Here is a 25,188-nt window from a genome sequence, read left to right as displayed (position 1 = left end):
CTCAGATCCCATATTATTTTGACAGACTTTATAACCAGACAATAAATTACAAAGATAACAAGTTGATTAGGAAAAAGTAATTCATGCATACTCAAGGTGAATTATCTTAATAAAAACCACAAGATTTATACAAAGTTGTCAAGTTAAAACCACACATTGTTTTAATGATTACACCCTCAGCTCTATTCTTTTCTATATTTAGATGTAACCGACATTAGATAATTTGATTGCGCATACTGAATGTACTTTCGAAATTTTCAACGTTTTGACAGTGGTACGGGTTGAGGGTGCTGACACGGAAAACATGTCTAGCGTTTCACATAGCAATTGCAATAGACTGATGATCCTGTAGTCTGCATTGTCTGTGTTTCTGTAGCCCCCAAGTAACGTAGGCTTTAAACCTTGTTGGTATGTCAGAAAGATTTCTACCAAGTACAATAGAGCGTGGAATCTGAAGTTACTTAAAAGGTATACCAAATTGACACATGATGTCACATAGGCTACAGCGGTCAAAAGAGTTGTCTCCTCAAACTGAACTCTTTGTTATAATATTTGTCAAAATATTACTAGTATGTAAATGCGTTTTGTACTGAAGTAATACTTGAGAGTTTATGTTACACCACGCATTGCTTATATAGACGTACCTATGAAAAACTGACAAGGCCCTTATCTTATTAATTGTACTTAACTGCACACCTGTCCAATAAGTTATTAACAAGTTTAAAGCCATTTTCCTCTTGATCCGAATTAAACTGATTGAGGCATATCGTATAAATATTACATGCTTTGATGAATATCAGTAATTATTTGCATTATATATTAATTTAATCTTATCATTATGATAGAGATCAAGTGTTAAAATGAAGATAAAGTAATGTAAGAATGATTTTTAAAGATTTATATATTGATAATGAGATGAAAAGCCCATGATAAGAAGGGTGTATCATGTTCTATAAAATGGTAAAGTTATATGGTAGAATTAAATGGTCAATGCTGTTAATCAGCTGGGCATAAGTCATTTACGTGGTAACTTATCTTGATCGACTGCATTAAAATCTAAACATTGTCAAGAAGATCAAGAATACCCAACGAATAATATAGACACATCAGTCACAAAAATATGTTTATCATCAAAAATTTTGCTGGTAACATCTGTGTTCTTAGTTCTTTTCCCAAAGGGTCTTGTCATTGTAAAGTACAAGCAAATGCTTCTTCAACATGAAAAGACATAATTAGTCATTTATGGTGAAAAAAAGCACTTCATTCAAATCAAATAATAAGGTTGGTGATGAAAAGCATACATGAATAACAAGCAGCATTCAGGGTACAGATAATAGATCAAAAGGTCATTCATATATTTATTATTTCCTTCATCTAAAGGATTAGAAATATAATTATGTGACTTGTATAAAAGAATGACATAAAAGATGTGCATACTGCATTAAAAGATTTTTTTTTACTGTTGAGTATATAATATGTACATAGAAGTATCATAAGAGAAGAGAGTAGAGTCAAACAGCTGCGTTTTCAAGAGTTGTATGCGAAAATCTTTCTTCCTACGTGTTAGAGAAGGTTATACGGTCATTTTCATTTCGCATCAAGAAAATTGTATATTGATACAAAAGAGATCACCGAAAATAGGCTTATAAAGAATACTAACTGGTATCCTGGATCTTCGGAAACACAAGATGTGAAGAATGGCAAGAATCTCTCGAACATCATAATCATTATTCCTAATCAATATGCTGATCAAGATTGCGATATCATTCTGTCACCCATGTGTGTTCTATAACTGAAACACAGAATGAAATAAAATGTCTAAATGATGGCTTCTGATATGCATGTTCTCGATGTCTATTTGCCAAGATGTTTTCTAATAGAGTCGACACCCTTCGTATGTCTAATTACTTATAGTCTCGTCCCACCTTACGTAAACTAGAAACTAAGCTTTGAACACATTACTTACGTTAGTGTTGACTTAAATACAACTTTACAATTCAACACTGAATTTCGAGATGGTTTCAGAACGTTCGTGAACGAGACCCTGCAAATATTTCAACTAAAAAGTACGTCTGTATCGTAACCCTTGAATACGTGAAGGTCATACGATCTATCAAATAAAGAGGTGAAATAAAATCTACAATTTTCTACCTCCGTACACTATTGGTTGTACTGAGTGTGTTTTAAATTGAATCTAGTAAGTTGTAATTCACGTGGAGTGTTAAGAATAACTGTATGTCAATAGGTTACTGTATCATACCACCAACCCTTGATCAACATTTCAATTGACTCATTTCTCTTTTCATCTTCTCTTTAATTAGGTCAAGGTTTCGAAGTCGTTCAGATCGTCAGACTTGATTTAAAAGTGTTGTCTTGTTTTTATCATTTGAAGTACCATGCATCTACTGCACAAGTCTGAAGGAATATATTTTTTTTACCAATTCGATTAATTGTTTAATAAGATGATAGCGATACATACACATTAAACCTCTCATTAAATTCCTCATCACTGTACATATAAGGAAGAACTGCCTACGAGCTATTCTTGGCAAACATGTAGCCCCTACAATCTAATGATTCGTAGGAACGCCATAGGTGTCTTTGAAAGTGTTCTTTTTAGTTAGAACCACAAATATGTATGCCATTAGAACACTATAAAAGTTATTACCATATAGAAGCAAATTACCTTTCAGTTTGTCGCTTGAATATTGAATAACATTAAACTATTTTGCTCCACCCAATCTTAATTCCCAGCAATTACCGAGAGTAATTTGGGTGAAATTTTATAGGATTGAAATGTGAAACTTAAATGATACATAATTAATAATAATTGAGCTGGAATACCAGATATAATGAATGGATATTGTAGGTCCATTAAAAACTTCACTACGTATCAAGGTCAATAATTTTACGATGGTAGTACATTATGTTTTAGCTTCCTGTAATAGTCATCGTTTACCGACCATTTCATTAAAATTCTACAATTTTATTGATAAACAACAAAGGCAGATATCACTCAAAGAAATGAAAAAAGTATGCATCTGTGCTATCATACGATCATAGCCTAGATTTTATATTATTCAGATCATGAAAATCCTTTCTGCTGGATTGTTATGGGTATAGTATATCTTCTGGATGTCGTGCATCAGTTTTTCTTGCTGGGTTAGGAGTAATACGCCTTTGGTCCTTCGCGTTTTCTCTCTCAGTCAGAACTTGATGATGTATTAATCTGTTTCGTTTACTTGCCGGCATCAAATTCAAATGTTACCCACAAAATTTACTGGGGAATAAGGCTTATTCACCATCATGGACTTTAAAACCTTATAAACTTCGTGTATCCTTCTTCTGGTGTAATCGACAGTTTTTCTTTCCCGTTCGTTTGATGCCTTACAAGAACAAAGTAAAAGCCACACCTAATCCGATTCAGCTTGCAGCGAACTTTCGGGAAATTGGCAATAAACCATGAACCAGTTTCCGGTACAAACATTATCTAACCTTTAAAATGTTTCAATTTAAATGGAGATATTTGAATAATTTGATGATTGAAGTGTTAAATTGTGTTAAAATAGTGTTAAAGTGTTTAATAAGACATGTTTGACATCTATAATAGTAATGTTTGTCATATAATTCAACTTGTAAATAAACATATATTATTGTAACTGTACCGAGTATATCAAACAATACAATCCAGTAACATCGCCGATCGATAAATTACAACTTTGAAATTAAAATTTCCATTACAAAGATTGATTCCAAGAAAATTATCAAAACTCGTGAAACGGCATATTTAAAATGAGATGCTTAAGTTAGCTGGCGAATAGGAGCATTCCATCGGATCCATATCGACAGCCAGCCGCTAGAGTCGACAACTCAGCATTTTGATGGAAAGTGGAAAATATGCACATTGGGACAGAATTTTTCAGTCGTCATTGCGCAGTTTGACTACTATCAGCGACTGATACGATTTCACAGATTCAGCTGCCGATTCTGCCAATCGCAAAATACGACCTTTAAGTCTTTACTTCTACATGCTTTATGAAATATATTTATATATAAATCCATTATAAACTATCCAGGTCATCGAAGTTATTTTAGGTTCTATTATGTTACGTTGGTGTTCTTTTGTTTGACTCAAAATTAGGCTACAGAATGAATTGAAACATTGTTTTCTATAAAATATATCAACAATGTAAAATTGTTATTGAATTTTAACAATGAAATATATTTTTCACATACATCTTTAGTATACATGTATGGTATATACTTTCAAGGAAGGTTCAAAAATGATATGTGATGACCACTACTGCTTTTATTTACCATTAAGATTCACGAAGAAGCTCATTATTTTATGGAGATGAATATCTTCAGACCAAAGGTGTCAATTCATCTCCTATATTCGATTTCAAAATTAGTTTACAGTCTTTCATTTCTCTTCAAAGGACTAAGTGCTAACCTTATCTGAAAGATTGTCTTGAATACTCATAGGCAGCAATTATTATATAACAAACGAGTTATATTCGTAACTGCCCAGGATGCGAATTTTTGTGGCTATTAGATAGGACGAGACTAATGAATATATTGTATTTAAAAGTATGAATGAAACGTTTATTTTGCTTCAAGGCTATAATAATTTACATTTCAATTCAAGTCTAAAATAGTTTATCGACAAATTTCAGAAAAACCACAAATACTTCAAGTAGAAACATTGATAGTTTAGAATAAAAGACTGGGTGATATTATACATCATAAACGTGCTTTGAATGATTTTGTACACCCTGATTAGTGTTATATAATATAAACAATTAGATTATCATAGCGGCTCATCTCTAACCTATAACCTTCTGGATATTCAATGACTTCAACTTTGTTCTTTGTGTTGAAGGGGCACGTAATTATTTGTTTAATGAAAGAGTTTCAGTTAAATATTGCTTTAAAGAAATAAAAAAAAATCTTTGTCACAAGCCATCACCACACAGAGCACTTTAGTATATTGTATTGGTAAGTATTAAAAAGGGTGCGACTGAAACCTACTTTAATATTGCTTGTATACTTCGGCGTCAAACAAGTAATTAACTAAATGAAACCAGAAGGGCGGGGATATTTAATCTAATATTTTAATAAAAGTGTAATTCATCCATTTTTAGGAAAAAAATATGAGAATTTGATTTTTATGCAGATTCATTGAAAATTTCATAAAAGTATTTTCAGTGCAAACACAATATATGCTTCTTCATTGTTAAATTACTTTTGATATGTTCTTAGTTAAACATGCTCTATCTTCAATAAATATACAGTAATGAATCTGAACACTTTTTCTCATAAATTTAAAGGATTAAAGACATTCATAAATTTTTTAAGTAGAGCACCGTGTCGCCCATCCCGAATCTAACACAAACCAATTTGTCAATTACTCAATAAGGAAAAGTACATATTAATTATGGTTGGATGGGTCAGAGAGTAGGGTTGTGATTTTTTTTGGAAAAAACTATGTTTGCTCTTTCTAAACTTTTGACACCGGATTGCCTCTGATGGGATACTCTCCATGGATCTTTGTTATAAAATTACTAAAAATGTCATGTCAGAAGCATTCTGTTCACACGAACACACACCTTCAGAGTCAACTGATATTTATCGGTCAATTCCGTTATTAAAGATAAAATATCTATAACGAGTCTGGCAATCAACTCTAGATTAACCAAATCTCTTTTATTGACACTTTAGCAATGGGGTACCCTAGTTCAAATACAGTAGTTATCGAAGTGCACTTCTCCGATGGAAATACCATGTAAACAAGTTTCATAACACTTTCAATCATATAAATAAAAAACATTCACATAAACATTGACGTTAGAGTTCAATTGTGCTTCAAACAGCGTATCATTAATCTTGCACAGCGACCAAAAAATGACTAAGACGAGGTAAGATAATATTATGCAATATTGTACAAGGTCGTTTTACTTCCTTGTTAATATCTCTGGTTTACCTGTCGTTACAGGCCATGTTAAATTATGCACAAATGGTAAATTTTTTTGTCAGAAAATGGGAAAACGCCCTTATACTTTTCATGTGATTACAATATAAAATAGATATATCATATACTCTATTACACGTGAATATACGTACGAATATAAGTCACGTTGTTGAGCTGTAAATTTCAATCCACTTAATAATCTGTGTCTGTGATATGAAATGCACTTCCGTGTTTGCATTAGGAATGTTGCAACGCATAATACTCCAAGATGTTGTTTTTTTTGTATCAGTGCACATACTTCGAGGTAGAATAGTAAATATGTAAGTTAATGAAGATGATCAAAATCCAACATTTACTTTTGTGAATGCATAGATGTATTCATAACATTGTGAACAACGTGCTAAACTCTTAGTGTACATTATAGGCTTTGGTAAATTGCCCCCTACATAGCTATTACAAACCAACATTCATTCACATTATTAATACAACTTTTAGTTCATTCTAAACAACCTTTTGAAATGGAACGTGCTAGGGGGTCCAATAAATCTGCGTTTATATAATGTCAAGCTCATTTACAATCACTATTATACTTAAAAATTCACCTATCTTTTCACCCAATCAACACCCTATCCTCTACTTGAGGGGAATACAAGGGACGTTTTTTTTTAAAAAAAAAAACATTGCATTGTTGTCAGCCCCGTGACAGTAATAGCATATAGATTTTGATTCAAAAGATAAACAACCAACAAACAACAAAATATCAAATGACTTCACGGATTCCAAATTTAAATGTGGTCTATGTTGTGCCAAATATAGTAGAGTTCCTTATTCAGATTCATGATATATATTATTATATTGTCGGCCTTCTATAACACAAGCATTACACCGTCATGGGTGATACCCAGTGATTTTCCCCGTGCTAGTGATGCATATCGCAAGGGCTGAAAAAAGTGTCGAGATGTTTGGACAAGTTATAGATCTCTCGGATATTAAATATCGCCAAGGCTAATGTCGATTTTCTGGAAGACTAATTCCCATTCACCATTCTTCACTAGCCAATGTTGGAGCCGATGAGTACGGGGTACACCTACGTACATTTTCTTCAGGAATCTATTTTACGTTTACGTAAGGTTACATCTGGGAGAATTAAAAGAAACGAGCTATAAAGCCTAGATAGGAAAAACCTTTTCAATCCAACGCATTTACTATCTTAAATCGTAAGCTATCTATTTCTTCCGCCTCAGCAGTTATTTTCCGTTTTCATTCGCCCACATGGTGCTGAAAAGTAGGACTTATGTACTAACAAATATAGGGAGTTGTTCTTAAATCTAAAATAAGCAGATTACTTTCGAGATTTCCCTCTAAATCACATGTAATTTCTTTTCTTAACACACCCTTAAATGTCATAAATTATGTCACATGGCATTTCAAAAGTGACATGTATCTGTCACATTGGGTGACATAGTCAAAGTGTCCTATTTTAAAAATAAGACAAGCCCAACTTCAAATTGACATTCCACTTGTGATTTTCAGTTCAGCTCAGAAAATCTACCATACTTCAAATTCTGATCAACCAAACATGAAAAAATATGAAATAAAATTATATGTGATAATTAAGTGGTCTGCTAAAAAAAAGTGAAATGGCGAATTTACCATGAAATGATCTTTGTTGAGTACTATCAAATGGAAATGTAGTTTGAACTTTTCCTTAACTATTCAGTAACTTTTCCAAATAGCTGAATCTACTCAGATCTAATTACAGGTTTCGTTCTTCACTGATATTTTTTTATTCCATTGTAATCTAACAAGTTTTCTACCACAAGGTAGTTTTAATGACGTCATTTGTAACCAATCAAATAATCATGTGCTCTATATTACACACTTAAAAAGGGAATTTTCCCACCTGAGTAACTTTCAAATGCCATTTAATTTAGCCCAGAGTGTTCTGATTCTAGTCGATAGTTATGAATAAAGATGATAGATTCTCATAATGCCGCTGCCTTTTACAAGAATCTTACGCAATATTGTACTTAATCATCTCTTAAAGTGTCAACATGAAATGTACTGAGAACGAGTTCGATCAGTGTCTATAATATACCTCGATAAATACCAGGTACAATTACCAATATCAATAAGACAAAGATATTACTATTGCTTATGTCAATAAAACCACGATGTATTTTGAAGGTATATTTGCCTTTATATACACCCAGATAAACAGGTAAGTTTCAATAGCCACTTCAACCCCAGTTCAGTTAAGTAAAGCAACCATTGCATCATACAGAACCGAAGAATATATGTTTCAGAGGGTCAAGTTTTCACTGCCCCACTCTTAAAATCAGCAGTCAGAAGAACAGCTGCGTAGAGATGTAATAACAAAGCATACATCCCTTATACAACCATTAAGCATAAACCTTTTAGGACGGATATCTGTTATTTATATTGATTTCTTGTGGAATTTTAACTGGTGAACGCCCAGATCAATTCCTGATATTAGACGTCATAGGTACCTAATTATTCCAAAACAAAACCTAGATAATTCAGAATTTAAGAGGAATTTCAGATTAACAACTTAAAGTAGCTCACACCCAAAATGCCAGAGGCTAATTTCAAACAACTGACTTAAAGCTGATCTTGGTAAAAAAAAACCTTCCAAAAAATGCTGTATAGAAAAGTACTGCATCATTAACAGTATAACCTGTACATTGAAAACAGCATAATGAATATAAATATGTGCATCATGCACAGCAAGACCCGTATCAAATAACGAGTATTTACAACATGACCTGTATCAAATAACGAGCATCTACAGTATGATCTGTATCAAATAACGATCATTTACAGCATGACCTGTATTAAATAATGATCATTTACAGCATGACCTGTATTAAAAAACGACCAATTACAGCATGACCTGTATCAAATAACGACCAATTACAGCATGACCTGTATTAAATAATGATCATTTACAGCATGACCTGTATTAAAAACGATCTATTACAGCATGACCTGTATCAAATAACGAGCATTTACAGCATGACCTGTAACAAATAACGAGCATTTACAGCATGACCTGTATTAAATAATGATCATTTACAGCATGACCTGTATTTAAAACGATCAATTACAGCTGACCTGTATCAAATAACGAGCATTTTTACAGCATGACCTGTAAACAATTTATGCAAAATTCACAGCATAATTTGGTATAATTGTCGCATTACTCACAGCAAAACCTGTGTTAAAAAAACCTATGGTAAATTATGTAACATTCACAGCATTACCTGTGTTAAAACATGCAACATTCACAGCATTACGTGTGTTAAAACATGCAACATTCACAGCATTACCTGTGTTAAAACATGCAACATTCACAGCATTACCTGTGTTAATTCACAGTATTACCTGTGTTAAAACATGCAACATTCCCAGCATTACCTGTGTTAAAACATGCAACATTTACAGCATCACTTGTATTTAAGTATGTATAAATTACAGCATAACCTGTATTTAAGTATGCATAATTTACAACATAACCTGTATACAAGTATGTATAATTTACAGCATAACCTGTATTTAAGTCTGTATAAATTACAGAATAACCTGTATTTAAGTATGCATAATTTACAACATAACCTGTATACAAGTATGTATAATTTACAGCATAACCTATATTTAAGTCTGCACAATTTACAGCATAACCTGTAATTAAGTATGAATAATTTACACAATAACCTGTGTTTAAGTATGCTTAAGTATGCATCGTTTATAGCATCATTTACAGCACAATCTGGGTTAAAGTATGCATCATTTACAGTGCATGTACCACCAACATTAATGATCCCATCATTTACAGCCTTGACTGTTTACGAGTGCGGATACTTTACACTGTGCATCATTTACACCAAAGCCTGTACTAAAGTTAATTCATTTACAGAATAACTCACACTGCATCATTTTAGCCCACAAGGTGCAGAAGAGTAGGACGTAAAACTCCATTCATTTCATTTCATTTCACACTGCATCATTCAACCTGTGTTTAAGTATGCGCCATGATCTACAGTGTGGTCTGTATTTATGTAACCTGTTCTGAGTTGTGAATCGCTTGTAGAAAAATCTATACTAATAAATTGTGCATCATTCATAGCATAATTTTTAGTGTGTCATTACAACATAGCTTTATTGCATCATTTACAGCATAAGTACATAATTCATAGCAGAATCTGTTTTAATATGTGCTTATGTGGAAATGAATTATTAACAGCACAACCAATTAAAATGCATTGCAACTGACGTGGTTGAGACAATAATTTATTTCGCTAATAGCAAACATCTTTAGAGGATACAACAGTGAGGTATACATCATGCAATGTTGATTGTGGACTTGATTAAGGGGTAATTGATGCATGTCTGAAAGTAAAATCAGTACATCGGAGTCATTAACCACATTAGACTTTAAAAATTGGCATACAGTCTTTATCAACATTAATGGCAACATTACTTAGATTAATGCAAGGAAATTATAATTTGTTTTTTTTTAAAAGTAATTTATGCACCTGCAATTTTAGTTAAAACACATATTCAGTTCCAACCAAATTGCTGAATTTCGAGCTTAATTTCTAAGAAAATAGAAAATCTTCATTCATTCAATGAAAGTGCTGCAGGAAACTAGGGGAACACAATAACACTCAATCAAAACTTAAACTATCTAAATTTAGATTCTATCATCTAGAACCAAAGTATTACAGTTTTGATTGAGCTAGTTTCGCTAGATAGTGCCAATCAACCTTATAAACTAAACAAGGGCGTTCACTTAAATTTCTTCACGAATTAATTGGTTCCGAAATGTTTCAAATTTCAACTTTTATCTACACTAATTCATAGGATACTTTTGATGGTTATATTCAGGGTGAATATTGGGAGTAGTTAATTTGACCTCTTGCACAGTTTTCTACATTTAATGTATTTTAATTGAGCTAAGATTGCCATGTTAACTTTTTAATTTAAAGTTATCTGCTGGTGAAATCTTGGTCGATTTCATTCCCAGTTACAAAAATAGTCATTTTAAAGAGTGAAATTCAAAGGTTTGAACGACCAATGAAATGGTTATATAAAGCTTATATTTCCTATGTCATGGATTGTACTCAATGCGTTAAAGGGAACCTTTGTAATTTAAATGGAGGTGAAGATTTCAGAACAAAAGGTTTCGATCTTGAAAACGATTGTTTACAATAGCTTCAAAAAGGAATTCTAATGACGTACACACCTAGTGTAGTACGTCATCAAATGTGCACGTGTACGTAATTGGCTGGTTGAATATTCACAACTGGCATATAACAAGTAACACAGATTCAATACTGCAAGAAAGAATGCAACTTAATCTACACAGATAGGTAGTGATCTGAAAGCTGTTTATATTCGTCGAAGCAATGATGTCGGTGAACTTAAAAACACTGGCTCATGTTACTCACAAACCCTACAGTTCTACACAGCTTTTACTTGTGAAAACCGATAGTTTGGGTGGAGTAGGAATATACAAACCAGGGCACTAACAGTCAAATATTCTATACAGTAATTTACTAGCTATTTAGAAAAATGTTAGACACAATTTCAGATCTAGTAAAGGCCTGGCATAAATGCTTCAATTTTCTTTTAGCGTGTGCAGTCTGTCAGTTGACCGACAAAGTAAAGACTTGCAGCACATTGTTGTTACTGAACTGTGCTTTACTGGCACAACAAAGAAGTTCTTGTTTCAAACATATATTTAACATAACAAGTATAAGCAACGCATTAAGAAATAACTTTTCCCTAAATACAATTTTTTTTTGGGAGTATGTAACTGAACCTGATCTGCATACTTGAAAATTATACATACAGAAGCCATATGTTGAATGTATCTGAAATTTGACAGTCTAATGATGCACTGGAGAATATATCAATTAGAAAAACATACATATAAGAGCGGTAGTTCACTGTTATTATTTATGATGTTTATACGAGTTATAAATAGATCATAATATAAAACAACCATCCTTATGATGTACTTCTCTTTAATTTATCATTAAAAATATTCTCCTATCACTATAATTCTAGTTTTCTTTCAACATTCAGGTGTAATTTCTTATAACATTTACAATCACTTGCTTCTTCTATTTTTCTTGGTTACAAGCATAACCCTGTGCTAGGTCACTCTGTTGAATAGTAACCTTTCAACCACTAATAACAACATTTAACTTTTCTCGCAATATACACTGCAAAGTGTTGCTATCTCTTCACAGATCAAAATCACTTTTCTATTCCTTCCATAGTTTTGTTGTCCCTTGTCATTTTATTTTAAGTCATGTACACACATAGAGTTATAAACGGAATATTTATGAAATTTAAATGGTCCCTGTTACAAAACTATTAAAGCAGCCTTCTTGTAAACAAGTGAATCAGTTGTTACTTCATTTCTAGCATGACGAATGACGAACAGTCTTTGCGTTATCAAAATATTTCGTGAGGGGTGCGCCAAGGATACCTTATTAATCACCACCCTTTCATGTACTGTATCAATAAACTGGTAAAGTATTTACATCACAATGCAGCAATATCAGTTGAAAATAGAATGTAGTTTTGAGTGGCCCATACTTGATTTCTCATTTGACAATTTGTCTGTTCGTTTTATCTGCAGTAATAACAGCATTTGTCGCTATTGCATTGGTAACCCAAAAGATAAACATTGCATATATTCCAGCTATACAAGCTATCAAACAATGTTTGGTTGACCGACTGCAGCTTTTTTTTATACTCACAAAACTTTAACATGTGGCGGCCCTTTAGACGTTTTATACCTTACGGGGCATAGTTATCAAGAAAATACATTGTCGTACTCAAACAATGTAAGTTTTTATGCATTTCCACCAAGAAGACTATTATATCAGAAAATTATCTATCTAAATTAATGTGAAGGATACAAGATAATATGCATGTATTTATGCAACATATTGCGTATATAATGTATTCAATCAAATATTGTCCGCTTTGCATTAACATCAAATATGTAAATTTAGTTATGACACATGTTTACAGGTATTTGTGTGCTTTTAAAATAGCTAATTACTGGTTTTATTTTCTAGGCAATTTACATACAATTCTTACTAGATTCTGAAAAAAATCATCAGCGAATTTGAGTGAGAGCAATATTGAAAAGGATGCTCTTTACATTATTCCAAAAAAGGTTCCATTTCATGTAAAGTCCCAATGCACGGACATGTAATCGGTGAAAGGTCTTGTAGTGATACCATATCTAGAAATAATCTCATGAATATAACAAGACTTGATGCTTTCCACACTCTTTTCACACTCACATTTACATGACAATTTGTTTGGTTGCATTTTATTAGAGTGTGTCTTCTTTCATGTCTTATGAAAAGCAAATCAGATGTTTGTTCTCATGTAAAATAAGTCGTGGTTATTTGTGATATACTAATACAGACATTACATTAGTTTTCAATGACATTGTGCAGGCTGTCGACTTGACAAATTATACATACAGTAAATAGCCAAATTGTCGATTGATGTGTTTTAACCCCTTTATTCAGTTATTTGTCGAAGCTTTCAATTCAACAGACTATAGTGCAATATGAGTCAATTGTGTTTACATTCTGAATACACGTTTTCACTTGCAGTCAATCTACATAACAAAGGTACATAAAGGTCGTATCGATGGACATATATCATTATGTCACGTTGACCCAGCTTCCCGCGTAATCATCAGCTGATGAGCGCACGTGCTTCCAATTACGACAATCAAACAGATATCCAAGTCGATAGCAGACGATATTAGAAATAATGTCCTGTTACAGATACAGTGTAGCATATACGAAAAATAATGTACATGATCATGTCAGAAGTTACCATTATATTTAACTAGATAAACCATACTATACATAAACATATACTTCTTAATTTTTCTAAAGACATGTAAAGGTTAAACGTGGGCTGTAAGGAATTCTGTATCACTTGTTGTAGATGGTTTAGATTTCAAAGGAAAGATGCAATAAGCAGGTCTACTTACGTATAATTTGTCGTGTTTTTTGTTGAAGAACGGGAAACTGACTGTTATATTTATTTGACCCGAACCCCCGTCATCCAATGCCGCCGTTAGACTGTCACCGAATGTAGAATTAAAATTATATAAATCCTGTAATGTCACTGCATAAGTACGAATTGGGAACATGGTACAAATTGCTATCAGTAAACACAGTATGCGTAACCAACGAGTACGAGCTCGGCGCTTGCCTGTAAACCAAGCATTTAGACACATTATATTCACAAATTTTCATGAAGATTACTCTTGGTTTTTCACATGGTGGCAAAGTTTTCCAATTCATGTCGTCTGTTTATTAATCAGGAATTCTGTTTGATGGAGTTTCTGCGAGCTACTACAAACAACTGACTTCGACTTGGAATAAAATTGCACACTTCTTGTCTTCATACCTTCTCCATTTATGTTTTAATTTCTGTCCTCCGTTACATATTTCCCTTTCACTTCAAATAATTAACGTAAGGTCACAAATATTCTTGCCTCGCTCTTTTTCTGTATAATGTGTAGTATTCAAGAATAAAGTGTGTATATAACTTCAGTATATTACCGTTACAAATAGGTCACAGGCGCTTCAATGGAAGGCGTGGTCGCTTTTTTAGCCCCTCCAGGGCATTGCACACTTATAATTTTCACGAATAACAAATCCTTAATAATTGTTCTCCACTTATTAAAAATTTGAAATAAATCCGTTGAGTAGTCTCCGAGTTATAGGCCGGGATACCGTCCAAACACCCGGCATCGTGGAGTCTATTCAACCCTTAGTGTGAGTTCATGAATGTGACGTCATATTCAGGGTATCACAGCTTCATTGAGTTATTTTGGTTTCTCATTGGTGAGGGGAGATTACTCGTTTTTGAACGTTGGGTTTCCTTAGACTCGATCGGCAAGTTGTTCATTGGTGAATTAACTGAAATGAAGCGATCAATACAAAGGAGAATATCGTCTCTTATCTTGTTAAGTGTGTAATTTATAATAGAAAGATTATATGCGTGAAAAAGTGTAGCACAATTCGCTCTTTCATTTGAAGATATTAAAACACGACCAAACATAACAATTTGATATTTTCCATTGGCCAAAAAAACAAACATACTAGATATCCGCAGCGCAATGAATATTTTTTAATATTGACATTTTTATTCCCAGATGACCATCAAATAATTTTAAGAACTGTTAAATGCAATCATGTCAAGTAAAATAATTGCACGTTTACATCATACTAGCATGGCATCGACTAATGTGTTCATTTAATATTTTAAATTATAAGTATTCATGAAAAGCAAGAATATTTGTCAATGTTTATTTGTTCCACGTCTTTGAAGTTTCGTTGCATTTCCTGTTCATTGTTAGAAATGCGGGCTGGAAAGTGTGTGCAGTCCGCAGTATGAGAAAATCTTTTATGACGCACAACAGACTGAAAATAGTAGTACAATACATACACTTTTGAAAATACATTGTGTTCCATCGATAACAAAACAATAATCATAATTTCAAATATCGTTTTTTGGTAAAATACTTACTATAACTATATTTGGTCATATTTAAGACCATTAAGGCCATTTTAGAGCCTAACCAGACACGCGACGTTTGGATAAGATTGCAGGTAGTTCTTTTTAAGCCAATATTTCATGACAATTGCAATTTATGTCTCCTTGTAATAGTAATAACTCTATACATTTCTCTTGAACTAAGCTAGACTAAGACAGAAAGTAGAAATCTCAAAATAGGGCAGAACGGAACGTTTTTATTATGTCAGACCTAGAATGGTTTCGCTCAATCTCAGCACTGTCACCCCGTCTGAAAAATACACACCGCTTGTAACAATTTGTCAAGTTGAACGATAATTTCAATCAATATAGTACAGGCATTCGATACAAGTGATCAACAGTAACTTTTTTACCTACTTATTTTGAACGGTTCGCTATCCTGAGTATAATCATAGCATATTATTTATTTTTAGTTAGTTATATAACATTTTGCAGCAAGTATTGATCGCATGATACCTATTTTGTTCTCATAAAGACTTTGTATAAATGGTGACACAAGTTAATCATTTTTTTTTATCATAGTTTCAACATCAATAGGAGCAGTTAAACGCATTAGACATGCTTCAAAAATTTCAACTCCACCTATTTTTTTTTATTACAGTACGCATATATATCATTTACCTCTAAAAAAGGAATATTGTGAACATAATTAAACTATGTTGCAAAACCTGTGTCAATTACACTGACAGAAAGTAACAGTCAGCAGTAATAGAAAGCATTCAGATCTTGATCTGTATATTTTAATGACAATTAGGGTGTTCACTTATGGATCTTTTGACAATTTGAAATCGCTGTTCTTCCAAGACTTTCGTCATAATATATCAGGAACATAAAACAGGACTGAACAGTCTTTTGTATTATTCGTCTTTTTAAAATATATCATTATCCGTTCAGCACAATATCAGACCCTGCTGAAGAACAAAGATATCAGTTTCGTTGGTCTCAACATAAATATGCTAAAATGCAGAGGGCTGAGGATTGATATCAAAAATTCTAAATAACATTCTTGCCTTTTATGATTAATATTTAAATCTTATAAATAATTGATTCATCTCTTAGTCTTTTTTTCAACATTTTGGCTTTACAACAGTTAACTAAGAACGCACAATGATATTATTTACTTGTCCTTTTAGTAAGGCCATTGCTTTCTAAATCTAATTTCAAATAACAAAAACCTCTTCACCTGAAGATGACAATGTAGATTGTTGAAACGTAGTGTGTAATAAAACTAAGGAGTAGTATACCATAAAATTGTGTCCGTTATTTAATGTGATCTCTACCCCTAAAATTTGAATCTGGTTCAAGAAATACTATTCGTTAATCGCTGTAGATAACCATCGTATAATTGATCTTAATGATCTAAAAATTTCAACTCGTTAAAGAAATGTTGGAGATAATATATTAAGTAACTTTTAACGACCAGAATAAGAAACATCGTTACTAGAAGAATTGGGTTAACGCCTTTATTAACAATGTTATGGTAAACGGTGAAACCATCACACACCTAAATAGTTTGTTTGGTATTAAAGCGTGGAGGAAAAAGCGACAGTTTAAAATGGACTGAAATGAACATCATTGTATTCTATGACATACTTTGAAATGGGTCCAAAATGGAAATAAGATTCCCAAATAAGAGAAGTATCCAATTTACGGCCTACCCTGGATTTTTAACCATGTGAAGAAAATCAGACTAATACCCCTTTGAATCAAATTGTCAGATGCCTTAAATGTGGAACTATCGTCAACAATCTTGACACCAAGTGTTACTTTCAAACAATTCCTTGTAAGGCGCGTCAGTAGCACAAAAAAATAATTTTTCGAATGTAGCCCATGAGCACTTTGATTTTGTGAAGGTGTAATAAGAATACGTATCTCATTTCCATTTTCAGCGAAACAAGACACTTTCTAGTGAAATTTTGCGATTTTTAGGTGTTGTTGTTATTTTTACCAGTAAAATAAATTTAAGTTTAATGTTCTTCAATGTTTACAGATTTGCAATAGACCCTTTCTCTCTGATTTGTACATTGACATCAAATGCTATATACAGACTGGAGGACGCTTAAGCAAAATCGTACAGATTATTCATATTCGCCCCTTCAGTCTATGTAATTTCTGACAGTTCTGCTTGTCAGTCCATGTAGATTTCGTATTATCGCCTTGATAACTGTATAAATATTGTACTTCAACTCAAATAGTACTTCAAATAGTACCTGCGCATATATTCTAGGCAACTACTTTTGAAAATTAGACTAATTAGATTTCTTTGCATAAACGTCTGGTTGTTGTTAACCCCAACTTGCAATTCTGACGTGAGTAGTTATCGAGAAGTCTAGCTGTTATGTTTACACAATATTCCATCAATTGGTGTATATCACATATAGAATATGAGATATGGGTGGTACTATGTTGAGAATAACAAGGTCATGAGAATAGGGTCAGGTACAAATTCTGTCCAATTTATACTTTATATACTCATTCAAATACTTGTAAGTTTTCACATTCTTTTCAAGGTAGTAAATTGTGTTTTTTGATGTCATCGTTTGATGAATAGATGGCAAATAAAAGATGTCAGAATTAAAAATTTGAAGGTGATGTCTAGTGGATTACAACAAAACGATTTTAAAAACATGATATCCTCTCTCACATACTTGAAAATCTCAATTTCGAGAGTTGTCTGGCTAACATACCTTCGTTGTACCACAAAAATATGATTAATACCCTTTTATGCCCGCAAATATGCATTTGTTTATTTTATTTTACAGGTAATATAATAATTTGAACATCAGACTCCCAAGACTGGGGGTACGATTGGGGCAGAATAACTAAATGGAAGGGGTGGGGGAGGCAACTGTCGAGACTGAATTTAAAATGCGGCAATTCTGTGGAGAGGGTTCTCTTCAGAAAATTTGAATTGATTAGGTGCATTCTGAAGCATTTGTTAGAGCAAAATCGTATAAAAATCGTCCTTACAAATTTGTCATAAAATAAAGTGCGGGTACAATTGGGTGTGCAAACCAGTTTTCTTAGCCCTCTGTACCCCCACTATTGAAGGTAGTATATTATATTGCTGCGTCAGAACATCTGTCCTCAAAATCTTTTAGTGTGGAATGAAAATGAATGAACGTGATACTGCTTCTACTTTTCTGTGGAATGGCTTCTAGAGATTGGTATTTTTACAATGAAGGTGATTTTCTTGCAGTTTAGAAATTCAAAACAATGGTATTCTAAGACAGTTCCGTCATGCTTGATCTGGAATAAACGAAACCTAAGGTGTCCAATTGGTTATCAGAATGGTGCAAAATATGGCAAAGCCTCTTTGAATCTTATGGGCTGCAAACTTAAGCTTTGTCGCAGTCGATGCAGAAGCTGGATTATTATGACGGATGAATGAATCGGGATTGGTAATAATAAATGTTCACTGTTCACTTATTGCTGGCCCGACACTTCCATGGAATTGTTCAGATTTTGAGTAGTGACTTGCATTAAGGGGATTGTAAAGAGTTTTTCTAAAAATTTTATTTGTATCGGGGACACTGACCGTATCAATTTGCACCATTCCAATTTTCAATCAGATGTCTGTGGTTGCTGCAATTCCACCAAAACTTAGCGTTTTATGGCGCTATTTATATTCCCTTTAAGGATGTAAGGCGAATTTAAGTGCATTGGCGGGTCTGATTGTAAACTTCCAGCCCAATTACACTACGTTGCACCGCGCTGCTCAAGCGATACGACAGACTTTCAATAAGTGTAAGCGGCCCAAAAAATGAAATAAGAAGAAAAAAATCGAAAGTAGATAATTATAGATCATGAATTTCATCATAATAATCTCTGGAAGACGATATTAACTATTTTGAACTCGATAACACATTTCTTTATCACTAAATAATCCTTTAATTTAGAGAATTAAACTTTCTTATGTAAATCTTTTCATTGACACTTAATCAAATAGTAATATTTTTTGTAAGAAATATCTTTCACTTGATCGCTACTGATATGACTGGATTATTTGCTCTCAAATGCTTTTTATCTTGGTTAGGCGTTGGTCGTTTATTTTATTATTATTTAATTGATGCTTACAAAGTCACATAATATTATTATTTGAATAATTTGGTTTTATTCTGATATAGTTAAAGATAAGATGATAAAGCTGGGTGTTCTGGTGCCAATATCAGTGACAATAATGTATATTTGGATCATTCGAGATGAACTAATATTCCATTCCGTTATATCGAAATGAAAACTTCGCTTTCGTTTTGTGGTTTTGTAAGCTCACAGATAGTGTGACGGCAATACGAAATCACTTCAAATACGATGATCTGAAAAATACCACAAATCTTGGTAAGGGTTTAGAGTAGAAAGCATCTGATCTGTTTAATGTGATGTTATTCATTATTCACGAAACATTATCACTCAAACTGAAATACTCAATTCAACAGTAACTAATTTAAAATTAGTATTAGAAAAGAATGCATAAACTTCACCAGTCATGATCAAATTCACGAGTGTCGTTTTATGGACATGTTATGAATTAAAGATTTGACAACTATATGACAGCTTTCAACTTATGATACAAAAAACTCACTTATCAAATTCTCAATGAAATTATGAATTTTGTTCACGCCCTTAATATATGAAAAAGAAATGCAAGGGCAAGGTTTATTATTAAAATCACGTCAAATTATTGACATTACCACCTGGCTGACGGGATTTTTATGCAAACCTCATGGTGAAAATGTCATATAAAAACTAGTTCATTTGCCTTGCACTGATAAAACTTTCAAAGTAGCTTATTAAAAATATTGTCAAAGCCACCACGCCCCGTTCATCATTATAAAACATAGAATTTTGATGAACACATCGATAGCTATATTATCCCAACTTGCTTCGAGTTAATGATTGAAATAGCTTTATATTCTGTTGGGTCTCATTTAAAAATATGAAAACTTTTATACTGGTTAAGAAGTATAGCAATGAAACAAATTGCTGACGAAAATGTCAAAATTGTCAAATTGATTCTAAGGTCAAATCTGAAATGCATGGATAGAATCTTCGTGAAAATTTTTTATCAAATCTAAAGTGTGTGGCATCTCTTTATGACCCTAACGAGTTAACGCCGTTGGCAAGATCGATCTCAAGTCTGAACTGGAACATTTTGAATTAGAATTGCTATGAGGAGCAAATAAAAATTGAACTTGATTAGCCAAAACTGAAAATGGTTGTGATGAATTTCTTAACAAAATTTTCATTCTAAATTGAATCCTGCTCACTTACTACCTTTGATTTCATTTAGGCCAATCTAAATTTGACATGTAGTTGGGTATTAGAAATCAAGTTAGATGGTTCAAACTAATCTTGTGGACAGAAACACTTCACTCTTATTAATTCTCTTCTCACTTTGTCAGACGTTATAACTACTACAACATTGATCTATCTTTAATGGCACTGGACAATCGAAACTACGACTGATTTACTCGTGGCGCGCGCCCCGATTCGTGTTCTAAAAATAGATCACTACTTAAAAAGCTCGACGATGCGCACAAGCCTTCAGATGTGTGACAGTAGTTGAAGTGTACGGATCTGGTGTAACACGTATTGTCCTGTATTTGAATGATAATCAACCTCCCAGATACATGCTTGAAAACAAATCACTAGAGACTTGTCTTGAATATTCAGACCAAGTTTAATTCATGATTAAAACATTATTTATGGCAATCTTGTGATATTAGTCTTTCAGCTTTTCTTATTTGCCGACCTATTTCTCTGTTGTAAATAATGTAAGAATGTAAACAATCGATATTCATACACACAAAAATAGTACGAGAACATAAATAGTAGCAGCTCGATACTCTTAATATGAACCTGTCAATTTATCGTCCGAATATAACATTGATCGTACTTAAACCCATGGCCTATCATATAAACGTACAATTCGAACATATTAATCATTTAAATTAGAGAATATAAGGGAAGTAATTCTTGTTTCAACAATTCTCAACGAGTTCTGTCCCATATTGGTAAATCAAACCAACAAGGGACTGAAGAAATTTGCTAAACCATTGTTCATGTCAAGGGAAGTAACATGTACTTAAATCCTTGACAGTAACGTTTAATTTCAATATTTAAAAAAAAATATACTAATATAATATTTACCAGTTATCCATTGCAGCGCGATTATACATCATAAGACTATAACAGTCATGTCTACACTTAATATTATCAAATCGGTTACCTTGATCATATAATTACTCACTGATTTATTCATTTTATGATGTACAAATCAAATAAATAAACCAAGTAGCCTATTAACAATCTGAACCTCAAAACGGCATATTAGTAGCAGCTATTGAACTTTTCACTTAAGTGGTATCAGGTGTCTAATCTTTTCACAAAAGAGGTATCCGGTATCTAGAAGAGTAGGCCTACCTACGCATACCCTGCTTGCCGTAAAATACTACAACAAACATGACAAAAAGGAAACTAAAATACAAAATTGACTGATAAATTCTAAAAAGGGACATAACTGATGAAAGTATATATAGGACTCACTCCGCTTAAACATTTTATGCGCTAAAACATTTTATGCAAATGATTGTATACGGATGTAGTCCAGACTATTTTTAGAAATCTTCTTTCTCTCTCCCTTTTGAAAGATGCCTATTTTTGGTTAATTTTTGGTTTAGATTTGAAATTTGATGTCTGAAATTGCATTATCTTTAAGATTTGGTGAGATAATGATAGACCTAAAGGCGGAAGGCTAAATTATAAAAATAGTCGTTTTGTGAAGTACCAAACTCTAGCGGATGAGTATGACCGGTAGTAGTCTACTTTCAATTTTAGTAGCTCAAAATTTTCATAGTCATCATATATTGAATGTTTTAGGAGACATTGAGGATTGGTCAGGCTTTTATTCGACATATTGGGAAGCTTTCAACGAGATTTCTCGAAATAGTTGTAGAAGGTGGAATTTCGTGTTTTAACATGGGAAGAGATGGCAAATGAACTAGTGGAGTTCCTGGCCTGGACAAAATTTTTGGGCCGAAATTAATTTTATTATATGGCCAAAGACTCGCCTGAAACATTGCTGTGTAACGTCTACGGCCATACCACGTTGAAAAAACCAGTTTTCGTCCGATCACTGAAGTTAAGCAACATCGGGCTCGGTTAGTACTTGGATGGGTGACCGCCTTGGAACACCGAGAGCTGTAGACGCCCTTTTGCACCTATTTTCACGCTTGGATTTGCATTTCCACTCTTGGAAGGCTGAGTCTCGATCGCGTGTGGGCCATTTAGACCAGTTCCTGGCCTGGACAAAATTTTTGGGCCGAAATTAATGTTTCTGTGTGTACCGTAGCGTATTATATGGCCAAAGACTCGCCTGAAACATTGCTGTGTAACGTCTACGGCCATACCACGTTGAAAACACCAGTTCTCGTCCGATCACTGAAGTTAAGCAACGTCGGGCTCGGTTAGTACTTGGATGGGTGACCGCCTGGGAACACCGAGTGCTGTAGACGCCCTTTTGCCCCTATTTTCACGCTTGGATTTGCATTTTAACTCTTGGAAGGCTGAGTCTCGATCGCGTGTGGGCCATTTAGACCAGTTCCTGGCCTGGACAAAACTTTTGGGCCGAAAGTAATTTTTCTGTGTGTACCGTAGCGTATTATATGGCCAAAGACTCGCCTGAAACATTGCTGTGTAACGTCTACGGCCATACCACGTTGAAAACACCAGTTTTCGTCCGATCACTGAAGTTAAGCAACGTCGGGCTCGGTTAGTACTTGAATGGGTGACCGCCTGGGAACACCGAGTGCTGTAGACGCCCTTTTGCCCCTATTTTCACGCTTGGATTTGCATTTTAACTCTTGGAAGGCTGAGTCTCGATCGCGTGTGGGCCATTTAGATCAGATCCTGGCCTGGACAAAATTTTTGGGCCGAAATTAATGTTTCTGTGTGTACCGTAGCGTATTATATGGCCAAAGACTCGCCTGAAACATTGCTGTGTAACGTCTACGGCCATACCACGTTGAAAACACCAGTTCTCGTCCGATCACTGAAGTTAAGCAACGTCGGGCTCGGTTAGTACTTGGATGGGTGACCGCCTGGGAACACCGAGTGCTGAAGACGCCCTTTTGCACCTATTTTCACACTTGGATTTGCATTTTCACTCTTGGAAGGCTGAGTCTCGATCGCGTGTGGGCCATTTAGACCAGTTCCTGGCCTGGACAAAATTTTTGGGCCGAAATTAATTTTTCTGTGTGTACCGTAGCGTATTATATGGCCAAAGACTCGCCTGAAACATTGCTGTGTAAAGTCTACGGCCATACCACGTTGAAAACACCAGTTCTCGTCCGATCACTGAAGTTAAGCAACGTCGGGCTCGGTTAGTACTTGGGTGGGTGACCGCCTGGGAACACCGAGTGCAGTAGACGCCCTTTTGCACCTATTTTCACGCTTGGATTTGCATTTTAACTCTTGGAAGGCTGAGTCTCGATCGCGTGTGGGCCATTTAGACCAGTTCCTGGTCTGGACAAAATTTTTGGGCCGAAATTAATTTTTCTGTGTGTACCGTAACGTATTATATGGCCAAAGACTCGCCTGAAACATTGCTGTGTAACGTCTACGGCCATACCACGTTGAAAACACCAGTTCTCGTCCGATCACTGAAGTTTAGCAACATCGGGCTCGGTTAGTACTTGGATGGGTGACCGCCTGGGAACACCGAGTGCTGTAGACGCCCTTTTGCACCTATTTTCACGCTTGGATTTGCATTTTCACTCTTGGAAGGCTGAGTCTCGATCGCGTGTGGGCCATTTAGACCAGTTCCTGGCCTGGACAAAATTTTTGGGCCGAAATTAATTTTTCCGTGTGTACCGTAGCGTATTATATGGCCAAAGACTCGCCTGAAACATTGCTGTGTAACGTCTACGGCCATGCCAAGTTGAAAACACCAGTGGACTTCCGGTTTGGTTTTCATAGGAGAAGGACGTGTGTTGAATTCTCTATGTAAATCCGTTTGAATCCGTGAAATTCTTTTGAGGTTGGATACTCATATTATCTTGTGTGTATTTTGGATGACTTTCTGAACTATTTAAGGATATTATTTATTGGATATTATAGTGTATAAGTGATTTTTAGGCCTTTTGGCCCGGCTGCCTCAGCCGTGGGCGGTGGACAGTTATCGTCAAGATGGCGGACGTTGACCTGTTGATTAAAAACAACACGGTGAAAGTGTTTGTTCACGATACTCGGAAATATCGTGCAAAGGAGATAATTGACTTAGTGGAGGAGAAACTTGGTGAGGATAGTGTACTGGCTTGTGTTCCTTGTAACGGTTCATATGATGTTACTCTTGTGCATAAGGATGTTGCATATAAATTGGTGGAGGACGGATTAATGGCAGACGGTAAAGAAGGTATGCATTGTAAATTTGTTGATTCGAGAATCAAGGTTGTTTCATTCATGCATATTCCTGTTTACATAAAGGATGAAGATATTTTGAAAAAATTGAAATCATGNGGTGTAAAAGTGGCCGGGCCTTTGATAAGGAAAACCGTTGATTTCAAAGGGAAAAAGAAATATGATGG

The 25,188-nt window shown here is 34.1% G+C and overlaps 3 protein-coding genes across 3 annotated transcripts in view; 1 reads left to right on the top strand and 2 right to left on the bottom strand.

Moving 5' to 3' along the window:
- The window catches only part of LOTGIDRAFT_113882 (hypothetical protein), a gene marked incomplete at both ends in the record, with an annotated part of 28,761 nt that extends 14,569 nt beyond the window's left edge, over positions 1-14,192 (bottom strand). The window contains one exon of the mRNA XM_009052107.1: positions 14,031-14,192. Coding sequence (XP_009050355.1) covers positions 14,031-14,192 — 162 coding nt within the window. The remainder of the gene's footprint in view (positions 1-14,030) is intronic.
- Positions 14,193-22,931: 8,739 nt separating this feature from the next.
- Positions 22,932-23,117, bottom strand: LOTGIDRAFT_114199 (hypothetical protein; the record flags this gene model as incomplete). The annotated part of the gene is made up of 1 exon (XM_009052106.1): positions 22,932-23,117. A coding segment is annotated over one exon (186 nt), but the record flags the coding sequence as incomplete, so codon positions are not given.
- Positions 23,118-24,790: 1,673 nt separating this feature from the next.
- LOTGIDRAFT_158656 (hypothetical protein) overlaps positions 24,791-25,188 on the top strand; it is a gene marked incomplete at both ends in the record, with an annotated part of 2,262 nt that continues 1,864 nt past the window's right edge. The window contains one exon of the mRNA XM_009052105.1: positions 24,791-25,016. Within this exon, the coding sequence (XP_009050353.1) occupies positions 24,791-25,016 (226 nt within the window). The remainder of the gene's footprint in view (positions 25,017-25,188) is intronic.

This window comes from Lottia gigantea (assembly GCF_000327385.1).
Source record: "Lottia gigantea unplaced genomic scaffold LOTGIsca_18, whole genome shotgun sequence".
Classification (NCBI taxonomy): domain Eukaryota; kingdom Metazoa; phylum Mollusca; class Gastropoda; family Lottiidae; genus Lottia; species Lottia gigantea.
Note: the sequence above shows the minus strand (reverse complement) of the source record. Positions and strands in the feature narration are given on the sequence as shown.